Genomic DNA, 18,090 nt, shown 5'->3' with positions numbered 1-18,090 from the left:
GACTGGTTTTTCAACGCTGAGTTCCCCTGTGGCCAAATCGGAGCCAAAATCCCGGCCAAACGGCAGGAAAACACGGCCGAAACCCAGCGGCGCCGCCACGTCCCTCCTCAGTTTTTGCCTCCGATGAGGCCCTTCCCGACCTCCGTTTGATACAATTTTTATATCACCGTCGCCGGAGCACAACAGAGCCGCCGTGCCGGAATTGCGATATTGGCCGAAACGGGATCTGGGTCTAATTTGGAATTTTTTGGAGCACGTGCAGGTACCAGTAGTGCGTTTCAGTTCCCCGGAAAAAATTCAGAGAAATTAGGGACAGCCTGCAGGCGCACTGTAGAGCCGTATTCGGACCCCGAAACAAGTAAGAACCCCTCACCCTATTTCCTATCACGGTATTAAAGTTCAATAAATGATAAAACGGTATTTCATGAATCAATAGATGTGTGAAATTGTTTAAGGTCGCTAATGGAGCCCGAGTCTGGTGTATTTGTCGGTCAGCTGTTGTTTGGCCTATTTTACAGTTTTAAATGCAGTATGTGGTCTGATGTTTTCATTTCATAGTTTCGTGTGCATATATCACTGTTTTATTAATTATGGGTTGAATAACTGAGAACCCGATGTTGTATGTTGTCTTGTTTGGCATGAATTACTGGTTTGCTTGTTTGTGTGTGATTTGATGATGCTGACTGAGGAAAAGGGGAATGAAAGGTTATGTAAATTGATAATTGTATAATGTGGTCAGCCTGACTAGATATCCTAAGAGATGGTGGACGGACCGGGTCCGTAGGGAACCCTACCGGGATTGTAGTCTCTCATACCGGACGGGATATGGAGACCTTATGTGTTTTGGCGCCCATACCGGACGAGGTATGGGAACGGCCCGTTTCACCCTCATACCGGACGGGGTATTGAGGTTTATAGTTTTGGCGCCCATACCGGACGGGGTATGGGGACGGCCCTGGAATCTGATTACAAGTGTTAAGGGTTCACGGGTAGCGAGACCCCTTTGGATCCCCATGCATACTAGTAGGCTGGTAAATGAGGAAAAATATGTTGTGTAATGATTGAATTGCAAAAGGCGTGATAAGTATCTTGTATTATACAGCTCATATGATTTCATGATGATGATAATGTTATTGCTTTCGTATATTGTTTTATGAATTTCACCGAGGTAAGTGTATAGTAAAGGATTTTATTATTGATAAAAGAATTTGTTGTAAATTATGCTCCATTGGTCCTTTTGTGTTTTCTACCCACCTTTACCTCCGTGACGGTGAAATAGTGTGATGTCTTTACTGGGCTGGTGTAGCTCATTCCTTATTTAATCATTTCAGATCAGAAAGACATTGTTCCCGAGCCCGTTCCGTAGGAAGACGGCGAAGGGGACGCCTGAAGACTCCGTAGTTATATTTATAGGTTTTATTTTCGAGTTTCTCTTTTAGTTAGTTTGTTCTTTTATACTTTGAGCACGTTTTTGGTTTTATTGTAAGGGATGTTAATCAAAATTTTTATTACGCTTCCGCATTTGACATTTTTAATACACATATTTCATTTCAAAATTCCGGGGCCATTACATAGAAACCTTGTAGCGCCCGGACCGAGGAAAAAAAAAAAAAAAAAAAAAAAACCACGTCGTCAGCCACGTCAGCAGTCCCGGCCAACCAGGACCTGCCACGTGGCAAAACTACGTCGTTCCAAAAAGGGCCACGTTGGCGATCCGCGTGGGTGCGATCGGATTGCCCAGATCAAACGTGCGATCGGACGGCCCAGATTTAAACGTACGGACGGCCCAGATTTAAACGCACGGACGGCCCAGATTTAATAAAAAACGGACGGCACAGATTAAAACAAAATGGACGGCTGAGATCAAAAGGCAAGGGGTTATAAATAGAACCCCCACACCAGACCACAAACCCTAGTCGCCTGCCACTCGCCGGAGAAGACGAACCAGAAGCCGGCCGCCGCCACCCGCCGCCGCACCAGAGGAACTTCCGACCGCCGATCGAGGTAAATTTCGTACCCCCGACTCGTTTTTCCACGCTGATTCCTCCTGTGGCCAAATCGGAGCCAAAATCCCGACCAAACAGCCGGAATGCACGGCCGAAGCCCAGCGGTGCCGCCGCGCCCTTCTCGGTTTTTGCCTCCGATGAGGCCCTTCCCGACCTCCGTTTGATGCAATTTTTATATCACCGTGATCACCACTCTTTTCTCTACAGGTTGACCGGAGCCGAATCACCAAAACACGAACCTTGCCGGAGAGACGCCGCACCCGAGAGCACCGCCGCCGGTAAGCTCCGTTTTTCTGTGATTTTTTGGCCCCCCGAGGGCCCTAGGGTTGTTTTCTCGCAGGGACCGATGCGAGTGTGGCCGAATTCGGCCGGAAACGGCTGAAAACAGCCAACCCGAGGCGAATCGCCGCCGCCAGCGGCGGCGCCGTGCCGGAGTTGCGATTAGGGCCGAAAGGGGCCCTGGGCCTAATTTGGGATTTTTTTGGAACACGTGCAGGTACCAGTAGTGCGTTTCAGTTCCCCGAGAAAAATTCAGGGAAAATTAGGGACAACCTGCAAGCGCACTGTGAAGCTGTGTTCGGACCCCGAAACGAGTAAGGACCCCTCACCTTATTTCCTATCACGGTTTTAAAGTTCAATAAATGATAAAACGATATTTCATGAATCAACGAATGTGTGAAATTGCTTAGGGTCGCTAATGGAGCCCGAGTCTAGTGTGTTTGTCGGTTAATTGTTATTTGGCCTGTTTTACAGTTTTAAACGTAGCATGAGGTTCGATGTTTTCATTTTATAGTTTCGTATGCATGTTTTACTGTTTTATTGATTATGGATTAAATGACCGGGATATTGATGCTGTATGTTGTCTGCTTAGCATAAATTATCGTTTTGCTTGCTTGTATGTGGATTAATGATGCTGACTGAGGAAAAAGAGAATGAACAATTATGTAAATGGATAATGGTATAATGGGGTCAGCCTGACTAGATATCCTGGGAGATGGTGGACGGACCGGGTCCGTAGGGAACCCTACCGGGATTGTGGTCTCCCATACCGGACGGGGTATGGAGATCTTATGTGTTTTGGCGCCCATACCGGATGGGGTATGGGGACGGCCCGTTTCACCCTCATACCGGACGGGGTAATGAGATCTATGGTTTGGCGCCCATACCGGACGGGGTATGGGGACGGCCCTGGAATTTGATTTCAAGTGTTAAGGATTTACGGGTAGCGGGACCCCTATGGATCCCCATGGATACTAGTGGGCTGGTGAATTAGGAAAATATGTTGTGTAACGATTGAATTACGAAAAGTGTGATAGGTATTATGTTATACAGTTCATATATATGTTTCCATGATGATAATGATGTTATTGCTTTCGTATATTGTTTTATGAATTTCACCGAGGTAAGTAAATGGTAAAGGTTTTATTTATCGATAAAATGATTTGTTGTAAATTATGCTCCATTGGTCGTTTTGTGTTTTCTACCCACCTTTACCTCCGTAACGGTGAGATATCGTGATATCTTTACTGGGCTAGTGTAGCTCATTTCTTATTTAATCATTTCAGATCAAGAGGACATCGTTCCCGAGCCGATTCCGCAGGAGGACGATGAAGGGGGGACGCCTAAAGACTCCATAGTCACATTCGTAGTTTTTACTTTCAAGTTTCTCCTTTAGGTAGTTTAATTTTTTATATTTTGTGAGCACGTTTCGGTTTCAGTGTAAGGGATGTTATTCAAATTTTGACCTCGATTCTGCATTTGATATTTTTGAATATAAAATTCCATTTTAAATTTCCGGGGCTGTTACAAACCTAATTAATTTTTAATTTTTGTTTTTTAAATTAATATATTTATGCATGTTTATTCATAAAAAAAAAATGTACAAATTTTGCCATTATGGAATAATCAAACACAAAAAGAATTAGGTTTTCCAGAAAATACTAAAAATAATATTTAAAATTTTTTAAAAACCATCGTCATTTTAAAAATAAATTTAGATGTTTTTGTTAATAAAATGTATAAAAATTTAGAAAATAAAAATTAAAAATATTTTGCGAATCAAATTCATCCCATTTTCATTGTAATACGTGTGAATTTATAAAACACAAACATGCGATATTTCTAATTAGTAATTGAAGAACCTCAATTTTATTTTACTTGATCTATGATGACATTTGAGCCTTTACAGTTATGTATGTATTTGGATCATAATAGTTTGCCTCCTTTATTGATGATTACACTAGCATCTCTTAAATATTTCTTCTTAAAATCAAATTAGATGAAGCAATGTGCTTCCAAATTTCACAATGAGTCTTTGGATGCGCTGCCTTTCATTCATGTTCATAGTTAGAATGAGAAACTAGATCGTAGAGCTATAAATGTATACTTGTCAACTATCACCAACTCAAAAAGAGTACAAGTGTAACCATTCACCTACTATTACAATCATTTTTTATGAAAAGAATCTCTTCTTTCATTATGCTCTATCTTCAAGGGGCAATCCTTGTAATCAGCAAAAGATAAGGACAACAATTTGTTTTTGCTTGACTTCTCTACCAACACAATCGACCCTGTATATGTTTAATCTGTACCATTTGTAGAATCAACTGAGTCTGTATCAACATCCTCACCCTTCCACATTAGATCCGTGTGACAAAGAATAATTAATTTTGTTATCCAATGAGATCTACACAAGTATATTCAAGATGAAGAGACCTGAATTCTGACCATATGCAAGTTTAAGACCCAACGCCAAATCCAAAAGATGAGGTAAAAGCAATTACCAGACTTTCTCCCTAACTAGTATATTAATAAGATCTTCCATCGTATAAGAGAATCGATTGAATATCCATTGTATCTGTTAACGAAGTTTATGTCATTAAAAAACTCTCATATTTACATTTCAGTCAATTTAAATACCATTCAAATTCCTAATACATTATTTAAAGCATTATCTAATAAGAAATGAAAAAAAAATACTATAAGAAAAGAGATGTTGATACCAAAGAAGAACTAAACATGGAAAGTCGTTAATCTACCACTGACAAACATGTAGGATGCAAGTGGGTACTCAAAGTGAAGTAGAAGTCAAATGGCTTACTAAAAAGATACAAGACTAGAGTTGTGGGAAATGGATACATAAAAATATGTGGTATAAACTATTAAGAGACATTTATTGTCTTTAGCAGCTAACTTTAATTAGTATTTGAAACAATTCAATATAAAGAATATTTTCGTTCACAACAATTTGGAATAAGAGATACATAGATATCTCTTTAGATTTCAAGGGACAACTGAAAAATAATACAGTATGCAGATAAAGAAAACACTATATGGTCTAAGACAATCATCAATAACTTAGTTTGAAAGGAGAAGCGGGTAGGGCAAACACACTTGGCAGAGTGGGTGACCCACGTTCGGCCCAACTCTAAATCTAGGAGGCCCAATGCTTTTTTAGAGCATAAGGTAAGAAGGGAGGGTGCCAGTGCTTTGGCCTACCAAACACAGAACAATAGAGTTGAGAATTTGGACAGAAAACGTTATACATGGGATGAAAAAGAAATGAGGATAGCAAAGCCCAGCCCAATTGAAGAAGATCATGGAGGAAATCGCTTAAATCACATTATGCGGCCTGTTAGTTTTAACCCAACCCGGGGCAAATCATCCAGTTTAAAGTGTTTGGAAATCATTTCGCCCAGCACAGAAGAAACACAGAGAGTTCAAAATTATGGATGCCCTAGAGGAGGAATCGAAGAGGAAGGTGAAGATCTAACGACTGAGACGCATGATGGGAGAGGAAAAGGAAAATAAAGTAATAGCCAGACTATCTTCTATTGCGGAATCAGAGGTGGAGGACAGTGATGGAGATGACATCAGTTTACCAATGGTTTTACATGAAGATGAAGTTAAGGCCAAGGCAATAACATCCTCAATCAACCCGGAAATGGAAGAAATTTTAGCCATGAGTGTGGAAGGTATTAACCTAGTCAATGGGTATCTGGTGGACTGCTCATAGTGGATTACTCATAACATCCAGAAGTTTAGCTGCATGATGGAGATATCAATTGAAGGTACAGAATCTCAAGCCTACCTATTTTTTGCTTAAATAGAAAAAAGAAGAATTGCTAAAAAAGTTCTGGGAACAGTGGCATCTAAGAGAAAGAAAAAAACTACTAATGGAACTCCTAGGGAATTGAAGAGGTTGGAAACATCTGTAAATTATTAAGGGAGGAAGAGCGAAGCTAGAAACAATGGGGGAAGAGTACATTGTTTATGAATGATAGGTAAGATTATTTCATGGAATGTGAAGGGAATAAATTGCAGAAACAAGAGGCTTACTATCAGTGGCCATCGATATATGTGGAAGCCGGATATTATGTGTTTGCAAAAGTCTAAAATGGAGGCTTGTTCTTGGAGTGCATAAACAATTTATTGCGGATAAAGGAGAAAGGTTGGTATAGTATACCTGCGAGTGGTACTACTGGGGACATCATTGTTATGTAGAGGGAGGATAGAGTAAATTGTATTGATGTGGTAAAAGGGAAAACCTCTCTCTCTTGTGTTTTCAGAAACTGTATTGGGGATTTTATGTGGGCATTTACTGAGGTCTATTGTCGTGGGAATAGGCAAGAAAAAAAAATGTTGGGGAGAGAACTTGAAGCGTGCAGAATGCAACTGGGTGAGTATTGGATTGTTGGAGGTGATTTTAACATGATCCTAAGGAGAGATGAGAGAAATGGTGGTATAAATTCACATTTTGGATCGCAAGTATTTAGAGAGCTGATTAACAATTTGGAGCTGGCTGATTTACCACTGTTTCGGAGACCTTGGACTTGGACAAACCTAAGAAACCAACCTGCCTGCTCGCACATCGACAGGTTCCTCTATCCCTAAATATGTTGATTAAACTCTAGGGTGTTGTGCAAAAAACCCTTCAACAGCCTATCTCAGATCATAATCCTACATGTTTAAAAATGGATGGTCTATAATGGGGTCCCATTCCATTCCGAATTGATAACAAATGACTGATTGATAAAGAATTTTGTGCTATAGTTGAAGAAAAATGGAGAAACACTAAGGTGAAGGGTAAAGCTAGTTTCAGAATTGCTTATAAGCTGATAACCTTGAAAACATGGATTAACGAATGGGCTAAGGAGAAAAGAAAGAACGATGGGGAAGAAGTGGATCGTATGCTTAATTCTATTAATGAGATTGATCAGAAGGAGAGTATGGGATTTTTGGAGGAGGCTGAGTTGGATAGGAAGGATAATTTAAAAGCAAAGTTGTATAATCATCTAAAAGGAGAAGAAATATCCTGGAAACAAAAGTCCAGGGAGAAATAACTTCTGGAATGAGATAAAAACACGAAGTATTTCCATGTCAGGGCCAATCAATGAAGGAGAAACAACTATATTGCAGATTATGGGTTGATGACAGAAAAGTGGTTGGTAATCAGGAGTTAAGAGATGCTACCAAGGTTTTCTTTTCAAATCTGTATAAGGAAGAATTCGATAGGAGACCCACTCTTGATGGAATTAACTTCAAGGTTCTGTTTGAGGGTAGCAAGAAGATGATCGAGATGGAATTTAATGAATACAAGATTAAAGAGTCCTTATTTCTAGGTAATTGTGAGAAGGTACCGAGGCCGGATGGATTTAACACGAAGTTTCTACAAAAGTTTTGGCATGTGATAAAAGATGATGTAATGGAGATGTTAAGAGACTTGCACAAAACCGATGAATTTGTGAAATTCTTGAATTCCACTTTTATTGTTCTCATTCCCAAAAAGAAAGATGCCAAGAACTTCAATGAATTTAGACCAATAAGTTTGGTGGAGTGCATTTACAAACTCATTGCAAAGGTCTTGGCTAGAAGACTTTCTAGGGTTTTTGAAAAGATTATTGGGAAAAGTCAACATATATTTGTGGAAGGGAGACAAAATATTAGATGTTGTCATGACGGCAAATGAGATGATGAATGACTTGATGGCTAGAAAAAAAGAAGGTTTGATATGTAAACTAGATATGGAGAAGGCTTATGATCATGCCAGTTGGAAGTTCGTGGATTATATGTTGTGTAGGATGGGTTTTGGCCACAAATGGAGGTTATAGATACACATTTATATAATTACAACATCATTTGCGGTCCTTATTAATGGAGAACCGTCACACTTTTTTAATGCATCACGGGACCTGAGAAAGGGTGATCCCCTATCACCGTTGTTCATTTTGACCATGAAAGCCCTTAACTGATTGTTGAATAGGGCAAAAGATCTGAAATTAATTCAAGAGGTTAGTGTAGGAAGACGCAATTCGAATATTGAGATTTTCCACCTATTTTTTGCGGATTATGCTGTAATATTTTGTCAACCTAAAATAAAGAATCTATTACACTTAAGATCCTTTTTGTTATGTTTTCAAGGTGTCTCGGGATGAAAGATAAATCTGCAAAAGTTAGAGCTAGTCAGAATCAGGGGAGAAGGAAACGGTAGACTCTTTGTAGATGTAATGGAATGCAATGAAGTGTCTTTGCTGATTAAGTATTTAGGGATGCCATTGGGTGCCGAGTATAAAGATAAATCTACTTGAAAGCCAGTGGTTTAATTATTTGAAAGGAAACTTGCTAGTTGGAAGAGGAATTTTTGTCCAAAGGAGGCAGACTCACTCTTCTAAAAAGCACCATGACCAACTTACCTATTTACTAATCTACTCTTACCATTCCGGTTAATATTGCTAAAAAATTAAAAACCATTCAAAATAAGTTTATGTGGGGTGATGATGAGGGCATCCCAAATATGGGAGTTTGGGAATTGGGTCATTGGTAGATTTAAATGTGGCTCCACAGGAGAATTGGATATGGAGATTTTGTATGGAAGATGAAAGATTATGGAGGAAGATAGTTGCAATCAGGTGGGGTGATCTGAATTGGGATAACAAAGAGGGTGAGAGATCTGGGAAGCGGCATGGCAGAAGTTTGTGGAAAAAATTCCTGATGCAATGGCCTAGTTTTCATGACAATCTGCTGTGGAAATTTTGTAGGGGTAAGAGAATAAAATTTTAGAATGACGTCTGCATTGAGAATAAGAACTTGAGTAAATATCCGAGAATTTATACTATTGTGCAGACATAAACATGCTGGTCCAGGACGCTTACAGAATGTATAATGGCAGTGTGGTGTGGTGGATAAATGTCCCAAGAAATCTGCAAGATTAGGAAATCTGTGAGTATGAAAGGTTACTACAATTGCTGGCTTCACAACAGATAAATCTTGTGGATGATAGAGTTGTTTGGAAATTGGAAAAAAGCGGTAGTTTTTTAATGAAGTCCTATTATAGTCAGATCACCAGAAAAAATCTTGTACAGATACATTATTTTCCCATGAGGCAGATTTGGAAAACAAAAGTCCCACCAAGATTTACATTTTTTGCTTGGGAAGCCTGTAATGAATGTATACTGACTATTAACAAATTAAAAGTTAGAGGGCTTGGGATGGTGTGCACTTTGATAGAAAGCTTTCAAAAATGATTCCATTAACTATTTTTTGAGTTCTATGGAATGAGAAAAATTCTAGGACTTTTGAGGGTAAAGAGGGTGATTTGTATAGATTAAAAAATAGATGGATGCATTATTTTGGGTCTATTCTATTAGAACATAACATAATTAGTGATGAGAATTTTGGGTATGTCATTGATACACTAACTACATTGTAAAACTTTTGTAATGGGTAATACCCCTTGTTTCTTGGTACCATGTTAATACATATTCGTTACACTTTTTATTTCAAAAAAAAAAAAAACTTGGTTTGAAAGATTTGTTTAAGTTATACTTACCGCAAGGGTCAAATAAATTCAAGAGATCATACACTATATAAAACGCTTGATTCAGAAGAAATGATAACTTCTTAGTACATGTTGATGACATAATTGTTAGAAAAAATAATAAGAAAGAGAACGAAGCATTAAAAAAATGTTTAATCAAAGAATTCGGGATTAAAGAACTGGAGAGACTAAAATACTTCCTACAATTTAAAATATCTTATTCAAGTGAAGACATCTTTATTCTATAGCAGAAATATGTGACAGATCTCTTGAGAGAGGCAAGAAACTTAACATGTAACATGTCTCCATACCAATTAAGCAAAATAACAAAATAGAGCAGCAAATGAAGATCCAACTATAGACAAAGAATTGTACAAAAGACCAGTACGAAAATTTATACATTTTATTCATATAAGGACATATATTGCATGCTGCAGTGAGCGTAACTCTCCTAACTTATGGATAACTTGAGAGAGATTCATCTTAATATAATCTATAAGATACCACAAAACCTAAACATAGAAATGATGGTATGCAGAGGAACCCACTTAATCCAATCTATCTGGACTTGATCCTATACAATTTTTTTCATTAAAGTACTAGTTCAGGTTAGGTCAGATTTGGATTAATAGAAAAATATATACTTGTAGGGTTGGGTTCAGACTTGGTTTTCCAAAATCCTTCCAAACCTGACCTACTATGTATATATATATTTTTTATCTTTTTAGCATTACAATATATTTATATTTATACCTATACATATTATATATTATTTTAATAAATATAATTATATTTATATAGTAAATATAATTAGTATAAATTATTATATATATGAATAAATATATTTTTTAAATTTTTTCTTAATATATTTAGTTATATTTATATTAATAAAAGAAATTGAGTGGGTTAGGCTCGAACTAGATAATTTGCAAATCCGACACACTTGAAAAAACTAAAAAAATTCAAAACAGCATCAAATTGGGAGGAAGTTCGGATTTGCTCTTCATAGGGATAGATTCGGGGCGAGTCGTACCTATCTAAAGACTAGTCCTGACAAAAGAAGTTATACAAAATGAACATTAGATTAGTCCTTAAAGCATAAATTAATATAGATTATGCAGACTCACTAGTTGATAGGCAACTAATATGAGTGATTTTACATTTCTTCGAAGCAATCTTGTAACTTAGAAAAGTAAGAAGTAACCAGATCAAGTGCAGAATCAGAGTCTAGAACAATAATATAAGAAGTGTGTAAATGATTAATGACTCATTATAATTTTAGAAATCTAAGCATCATATAGTAAGATCAATAAAACTATTTTACAACAATTTTGTCATTAACGATACTCACAATCATGTGCAACATGACAAAATAAAACACTTTTAAGTGGATAGATACTTCAAAAATAATAAATTAGATAATGGATAGATTTGTACTTCATACGTCTCAATTAATGGTCTAACTTATAGATGGGCTAACAAAAGAACTCAGTAGTTCGACGTTCGAATGATTCCAAGTTAGGAATATTCATAAGCTTAACGGAGACTATTGGAGAATCTCCAAATCTTGCATCTAAAATTAAGAAATAAATATTCCTAAAATTATAAGACACCGCTTAGAGAATCCTATTGAAATGAAGATTTGACTTTTTTTTAATTGCTATAATGAATTTCATATTTTCTCTTTACAAAAGCTATATATTACCCATGTATTTGTTCATTCTCAATATACAAGAAATTCAAGTTCCCTTTGAATTCTACATAATGAACTAATTAATCATACAATACAAGCTTAATCAATAAGGTTTTAAAAGAAGAGTAAGTTGGGGCCATTTCATTGTTGGGATTCTCACAATCACTATGTTGCGAATAGCATTTTCAACCTTATCACATAAACTACTTGTCAGAGATTGGATGAGTTTACATATAAAATGGACTTTAAAAAATGTGTTAAGGAAATCAGATTATGAATTTATATAAGGATTTGAAATCAAATTGCTTTGCCCAATAATGCTATTAACATGGCAAACTAAATTCGTATCCCCGCAAGTATCTGGAAGGCTCTGACTCCATTTAAGGTGAAGCTCTTTGTATGGGTTGCTGTTGATTGAAAGCTAAACGTTAATGATTTGCTCCAAATTCGCCATTTGCATCAACTTCTATCTTATGATTTGTGCTATGTGCTTTAATGGTAGAGAAACATATAACCACTTGTTTCTCCACTACGACGTGGCTTATAAGTTACTAATAGATATGTTCAAATTTTTTGAAGCTACTTAGGTTGTGTTGGATTTTTAGAGAAAAAATATTAATTTTATTTCTCACCCTTTAAATTGTTATACCTGTAGTATTTATAAAATTTTTAACCTACTAAATAAACAATAACTATTTTACTAAAATTCTAATTATATAAAATTATTATTCTAATAAAATTCTAATTATATAATATCAATTAATTAAAATAATAAAATATCATATTCAATACCCCTAAATTAGTACAAAAATATCACACATGTCCAACTTGTAAACTAAGTTGCAAACCTGAGGCATAGACAAGTGGAAGAGCTGAAAAAGGAACAGAAAGGGGTGGTTGGAGCGGCTCGCACGCAAAAGAAGCAATTCTGCAGCAGATCGTGAAACTAGAAGCGGATGCATGCAAAAGAGCTAGAAAAAGAACTAGAAAAGGTTGGTCAAAGTGGCTCGTGTGCAAAAAAAGGTCTGCTCGTGAACTCAGAGACGGTTGCGTGCAAAGGAGCCACATGTCTCACCCTTCGTGCGATTAGCTAAAGCTACTAGTCTATGGCGTATTTGGCTTGGTTGCAATCTAAAAAGTTCTTAATAGTAAAAGAACTTTGGTCAGGTACTTTTGACATGTACCTAATGGAGAGTGTGCAAAAATAAGAAAAGCAAGTTAATTATAAGAAAAGAGGAAATCTGAGATAAAGAGAAAAGAGTAACTTGAGAGAAGGAGAATTGGTGAAAGTACTTGATATTCAACTTACCATAAATAGATCGTCACATACAGGATATTCAAACACTAAAAAAAAATTAAAATCGTCAGGAAAATTACTAGAAATCCCTACCAAGAACCCGAGAGGCAAGAGAGAAAAACCCAAGTCGAAAATCACAGAGTAACCTTCTGGCTCGATACAAGTAACCTAGTCTTAATTCTTCTTTACATATGCCTCAATAATTTGTGCCATGTGCCACTAGTACTCATGGATGGAAGAAATGTAGTCCACTTATTTCTTAGTTAAATCATAGTTGGACGCGTGCACTCTTCTTTATCCCGTTGGTCCCACATATCTCACCCTTCGTGTGTATACCTAAAGCTACTAGTCTATGGCATATTTGGCGTGGTTGCAATCCAAAAAGTTCTTAATAATAAAAGAACTTTGGTCATGTACTTTTGACATGTACCTAATAAAGAATGTGCAAAAATAAGAAAAGCAAGTTAAATATAAGAAAAGAGGAAATCTGAGATATAGAGAAAAGAGTAACTTGAGAGAAGGAGAATTGGTAAAAGTATTTGATATTCAACTTACCATAGATAGATCGTCACGTACAGGATATTCAAACATTAAAAAAAAATTAAAATTGCCAGGGACATCATTAGAAATCCCTCCCAAGAACCCGAGAGGCAAGAGAGAAAAATCCAAGTCGAAAATCACAGAGTGACCTTCTGACTCGATACAATTAACCTAACTTTAATTCTTCCTTACATATGCCTCAAGGATTTGTGCCATGTGCCACTAGTACTCATGGATGCAAGACATGTAGCCCAGTTATTTCTTAGTTAAATCATAGCTGGACGCGTGCACTCCTCTTTATCCCGATGGTGCCACATGTCTCACCCTTCGTGTGTACACCTAAAGCTACTAGTCTATGGCATATTTGGCTTGGTTGCAATCTAAAAAGTTCTTAATAATAAAAGAACTTTGGTCAGGTACTTTTGACATGTACCTAATGAAGAGTGTGCAAAAATAAGAAAAGTAAGTTAAATATAAGAAAAGAAGAAATCTGAGATATAGAGTAAAGAGTAACTTAAGAGAAGGAGAATTGGTGAAAGTACTTGATATTCAACTTATCATAAATAGATCGTCACGTATAGGATATTCAAACATTAAAAAAAATTAAAATCGCCAAAAAATCACTAGAAATCCTTCCTAAGAACCCGAGAGGCAAGAGAGAAAAATCCAAGTTGAAAATCACAAACTAACCTTCTGGCTCGATACAATTAGCCTAGTCTTAATTCTTCCTTACATATGCCTCAAGGATTTGTGCCATGTGCCACTAGTACTCATGGATGCAAGACATGTAGCCCAGTTATTTCTTAGTTAAATCATAGCTGGACGCGTGCACTCTTCTTTATCCGGATGGTGCCACATGTCTCACCCTTCGTGTGTATACCTAAAGCTACTAGTTTATGGCGTATTTGGCGTGGTTGCAATCTAAAAAGTTCTTAATAATAAAAAAACTTTGGTCAGGTACTTTTAACATGTACCTAATGAAGAGTGTGCAAAAATAAGAAAAGTATGTTAGATATAAGAAAAGAAGAAATCTGAGATATAGAGAAAAAAGTAACTTGAGAGAAGGAGATTGATGAAAGTACTTGATATTTAACTTACCATAAATAGATCGTCACGCATAGGATATTCAAACATTAAAAAAAAAATTAAAATCGTCAGGAAAATCACTAGAAATCCCTTCTACGAACCCGAGAGGTAAGAGAGAAAAATCCAAGTTGAAAATCACATAGTAACCTTCTGGCTCGATACAATTAACCTAGCCTTAATTCTTCCTTACATATGCCTCAAGGATTTGTGCCATGTGCCACTAGTACTCATGGATGCAAGACATGTAGCCCAGTTATTTCTTAGTTAAATCATAACTGGATGCGTGCACTCTTCTTTATCCCGATGGTGCCACATGTCTCACCCTTCGTGTGTATACCTAAAGCTACCAGTCTATGGCATATTTGGCGTTGTTGCAATCTAAAAAGTTCTTAATAATAAAAGAACTTTGGTCAGGTACTTTTGACATGTACCTAATGGAGTGTGCAAAAATAAGAAAAGCAAATTAGATATAAGAAAAGAGGAAATCTGAGATATAGAGAAAATAATAACTTGAGAGAAGGAGAATTGATGAAAGTACTAGATATTCAACTTATCATAGATAGATCGTCACGTACAGGATATTCAAACATTAAAAAAAAAAATTAAAATCGCCAGAAAAATCACTAGAAATCCCTCCCAAGAACCTAAGAGCCAAGAGAGAAAAACCCAAGTCGAAAATCAATGAGTGACCTTCTGGCTCGATACAACCTAATCTTAATTCTTCCTTACATATGCCTCAAGGATTTGTGCCATGTGCCACTAGTACTCATGGATGCAAGACATGTAGCCCAGTTATTTCTTAGTTAAATCATAGCTGGATGCGTGTACTCTTCTTAATCCCGATGGTGCCACATATCTCACCCTTCGTGCGTATACCTAAAGCTACTAGTCTATGGCGTATTTGGCGTGGTTGCAATCTAAAAAGTTCTTAATAATAAAAGAACTTTGGCCAGGTACTTTTGACATGTACCTAATAAAGAGTGTGCAAAAATAAGAAAAGCAAGTTAACTATAAGAAAAGAGGAAATCTGAGATATAGAGAAAAGAGTAACTTGAGAGAATGAGAATTGGTGAAAGTACTTGATATTCAACTTATCATAGATAGATCGTCACGTACAGAATATTCAAACATTAAAAAAAAATTAAAATCCCCAGGGAAATAACTAGAAATCCCTCCTAAGAACCCGAGAGGCAAGAGAGTAAAACCCAAGTCGAAAATCACAGAGTGACCTTCTGGCTTGATACAATTAACCTAACCTTAATTCTTCCTTACATCTGCCTCAAGGATTTGTGCCATGTGCCACTAGTACTCATGGATGCAAGACATGTAACCCAGTTATTTCTTAGTTAAATCATAGCCGGACGCGTGCACTCTTCTTTATCCCGATGGTGCCACATGTCTCACCCTTCATGTGGATACCTAAAGCTACTTTGACTTCCTGCTCATTGGTTCATATTCCCCTTTTGATCCCAAATTGATCTGCTACCTCCCATTCCACTTTCCTTTCACCTTGTTTGCCTACTTTCAACCTCATTTCACACTGGTGAGCTAAGTTCCCAACAACTCCCTCGCATGGAGATAAAATCTTGTCCTCAAGGTTAGGGAAATTGTTACTGCACATGTTGTATGTCCTCCAACATTTCTCTTCTAATCCTTTCTGTTTGACTACTCATTCCTCTCTTTCCTTCCCATTGCTACTTATTGTTTGTACATGTAATATTTCCTCTAGCTCCCCAATCTCAGTTTCCTCTGAATTTTTCAAGTCAGTTAAGTCTTCCATATATCCTTGTTGTCGTGCTTTGTATTTCTTAAGCAGGGATACATGAAAGATTGAGAGATATTCCAGTTTGAGCAGGTAGTTGGAGTTTGTATGTTATAGTACTGATTTTCTTTTTGATTTCATGGGGTCCATAGAAGTTTGGTGTTACTTTTTTATTCTTCCTTCTAGATATTGAAATCTCTTTGTGAGGTCATAGTTTAAGGAGCACTAAATCCCCTTCTTAAAAATCTCTTCGATCAGTGTGCATATGCAAATTGCTTCATTCTCCTTTGGGCTTCCAACTATTATTGTTTTCGTGCTCTACTCGTCTTATATCTTTCCTCTAGAAATGTTTCTGAATCTACTGGGGGGGTGTCTCTGTTGCAACGGTATCTATAAAATAAGGTGGAAAGTACCCATGTAACACTTGAAAAAGGTGTCATTTTGATATTAACCTTCTATATTTTTGAGTTAAAATACCACCATTCTACCAGGCTAATCTATTGGGTCCAAGACTTAATATTTTATGAGCCATACACCGGAGATAGCCTTTTAGACACTAGTTCACCCTCTCAGTTTGTCCGTCTACCTGTGGATGGTAGGATGAATTGTAATGCAAGGTTGTCTCTGTTAGCGTCATGAGCTTCTTCTAAAACAAATTCATGAAAATTGTCACAACCGAAAACTATTACCTTGGAATACCATGAAGTTGGTGTATGTTATCAAGGAATAGTGGGCAATCTTGAGACTTGTGAAGGGATATTTGAGTGTTATGAAGTGATCATACTTAATAAGTCAGTAAACTACCACCATGATTGTATCTTTATTCCCTGATTCTGGAAATTATTCGATGAAGCCCATAGGAAAATAGGACCATGCTTGATCTAGAAGAGGAAGCGGATAGACCTGGCAAGGGCACTTTCCCTATCTTGCATCTTTGGCAAACTTCACATGTTTGCACCCAATTCACAATATTCTCTTTCATATTCTTACCAATGTTTCTTGAGGCATTCACAAGTGCCCCAGATTCCTAAATGGTATCCCATTGTGATATCATGGCATCCTTGAATCAGCTTATTCCTTAGTTCTCCTGAGGAACCAATAATCAATTTTACTTTTATATCTTAATACTCTAAGTTTGAACTGATAGTGTGGTCTACTATTTGGTTTGAGTAACAATCCGGCTGAGTACTTCAGTGAAGGAGTCCCCTTTTGTATCTGGCTATCACCTCTGAAATTCAAGATAGGGTAATAAAAGAAATGGCTATTAACGTAGTCTCCCCTCCTTTTCAGGTTATCACCATCTCTTCTAGAAAGTGCAATGACCACCTTATTTTTACCTCCTTTTATATTGAATTGAGTAGTTTAATCCAAGCAGTTTATACTTTTTTGTTGAAGCATGAAGTTACTTTTTGCTCCAGCAAAACCTTAATGCTCTTTTTATCAGTTCTTATGACGAAGGAAGCACCCTCAAGGTAGTGTCCTCATTTGCATACAACATAGAGAATGGCTAATAATTCGTTCTCATAAATGGACAACACTTGGTCCCTTTGACATAACCCTTGGGCCCTTTGACATATAGAATGGCTAATAGTTCTTTGTCATCTTTTTTCTCCCGATAGTGCCACTTGTCTGGCCCTTCGTGTGTATACTCGAAGCTGCTTTGATTTCCCTGCTCACTGGTTCATCTTCCCTTTTGTGACCCCAAATTCATCTGCTGCCTCCCATTCCATTTTTCTTACCATGAGCTCGCCCTGTTTCCCTACTTTCAATCACATTTTTACCTCAGTAGGCTTGGTTCCTAACAACTTACTCCCAGGGCTGGGATAGGGTGCTCTTCCTGGCATCCCTATGGACTGAAGGGCATACATGCTACCAGGATATTAGCATCTC

At 37.2% G+C, this 18,090-nt stretch overlaps 1 protein-coding gene across 17 annotated transcripts in view; it reads right to left on the bottom strand.

Annotated features, from left to right (window-relative positions):
- Positions 1 to 4,373: 4,373 nt before the first annotated feature.
- LOC110816851 (S-adenosyl-L-methionine-dependent methyltransferases superfamily protein) overlaps positions 4,374 to 18,090 on the bottom strand; it is a 43,233-nt gene continuing 29,516 nt past the window's right edge. For 3 of the 17 annotated variants that reach the window (XM_022045197.2, XM_022045194.2, XM_022045200.2), the window contains 2 exons: positions 4,790 to 4,863; positions 4,374 to 4,637 (listed from right to left, as the gene is read on the bottom strand). In XM_022045197.2, coding sequence (XP_021900889.1) covers positions 4,559 to 4,637; positions 4,790 to 4,863 — 153 coding nt within the window. In that variant the 3' untranslated portion in view covers positions 4,374 to 4,558. Of the gene's footprint in view, positions 4,864 to 9,157; positions 9,206 to 18,090 lie in introns of all 17 variants that reach the window. The other 14 variants (XM_022045193.2, XM_088212047.1, XM_088212044.1 and 11 more) reach the window with 8 other exon arrangements.

This window comes from Carica papaya, chromosome 9, assembly GCF_054855325.1.
Source record: "Carica papaya isolate Zhongbai chromosome 9, ASM5485532v1, whole genome shotgun sequence".
NCBI lineage: Eukaryota > Viridiplantae > Streptophyta > Magnoliopsida > Brassicales > Caricaceae > Carica > Carica papaya.
The sequence above is the reverse complement of the archived record's forward strand: the minus strand, read 5'-3'. Positions and strand labels throughout refer to the sequence as shown.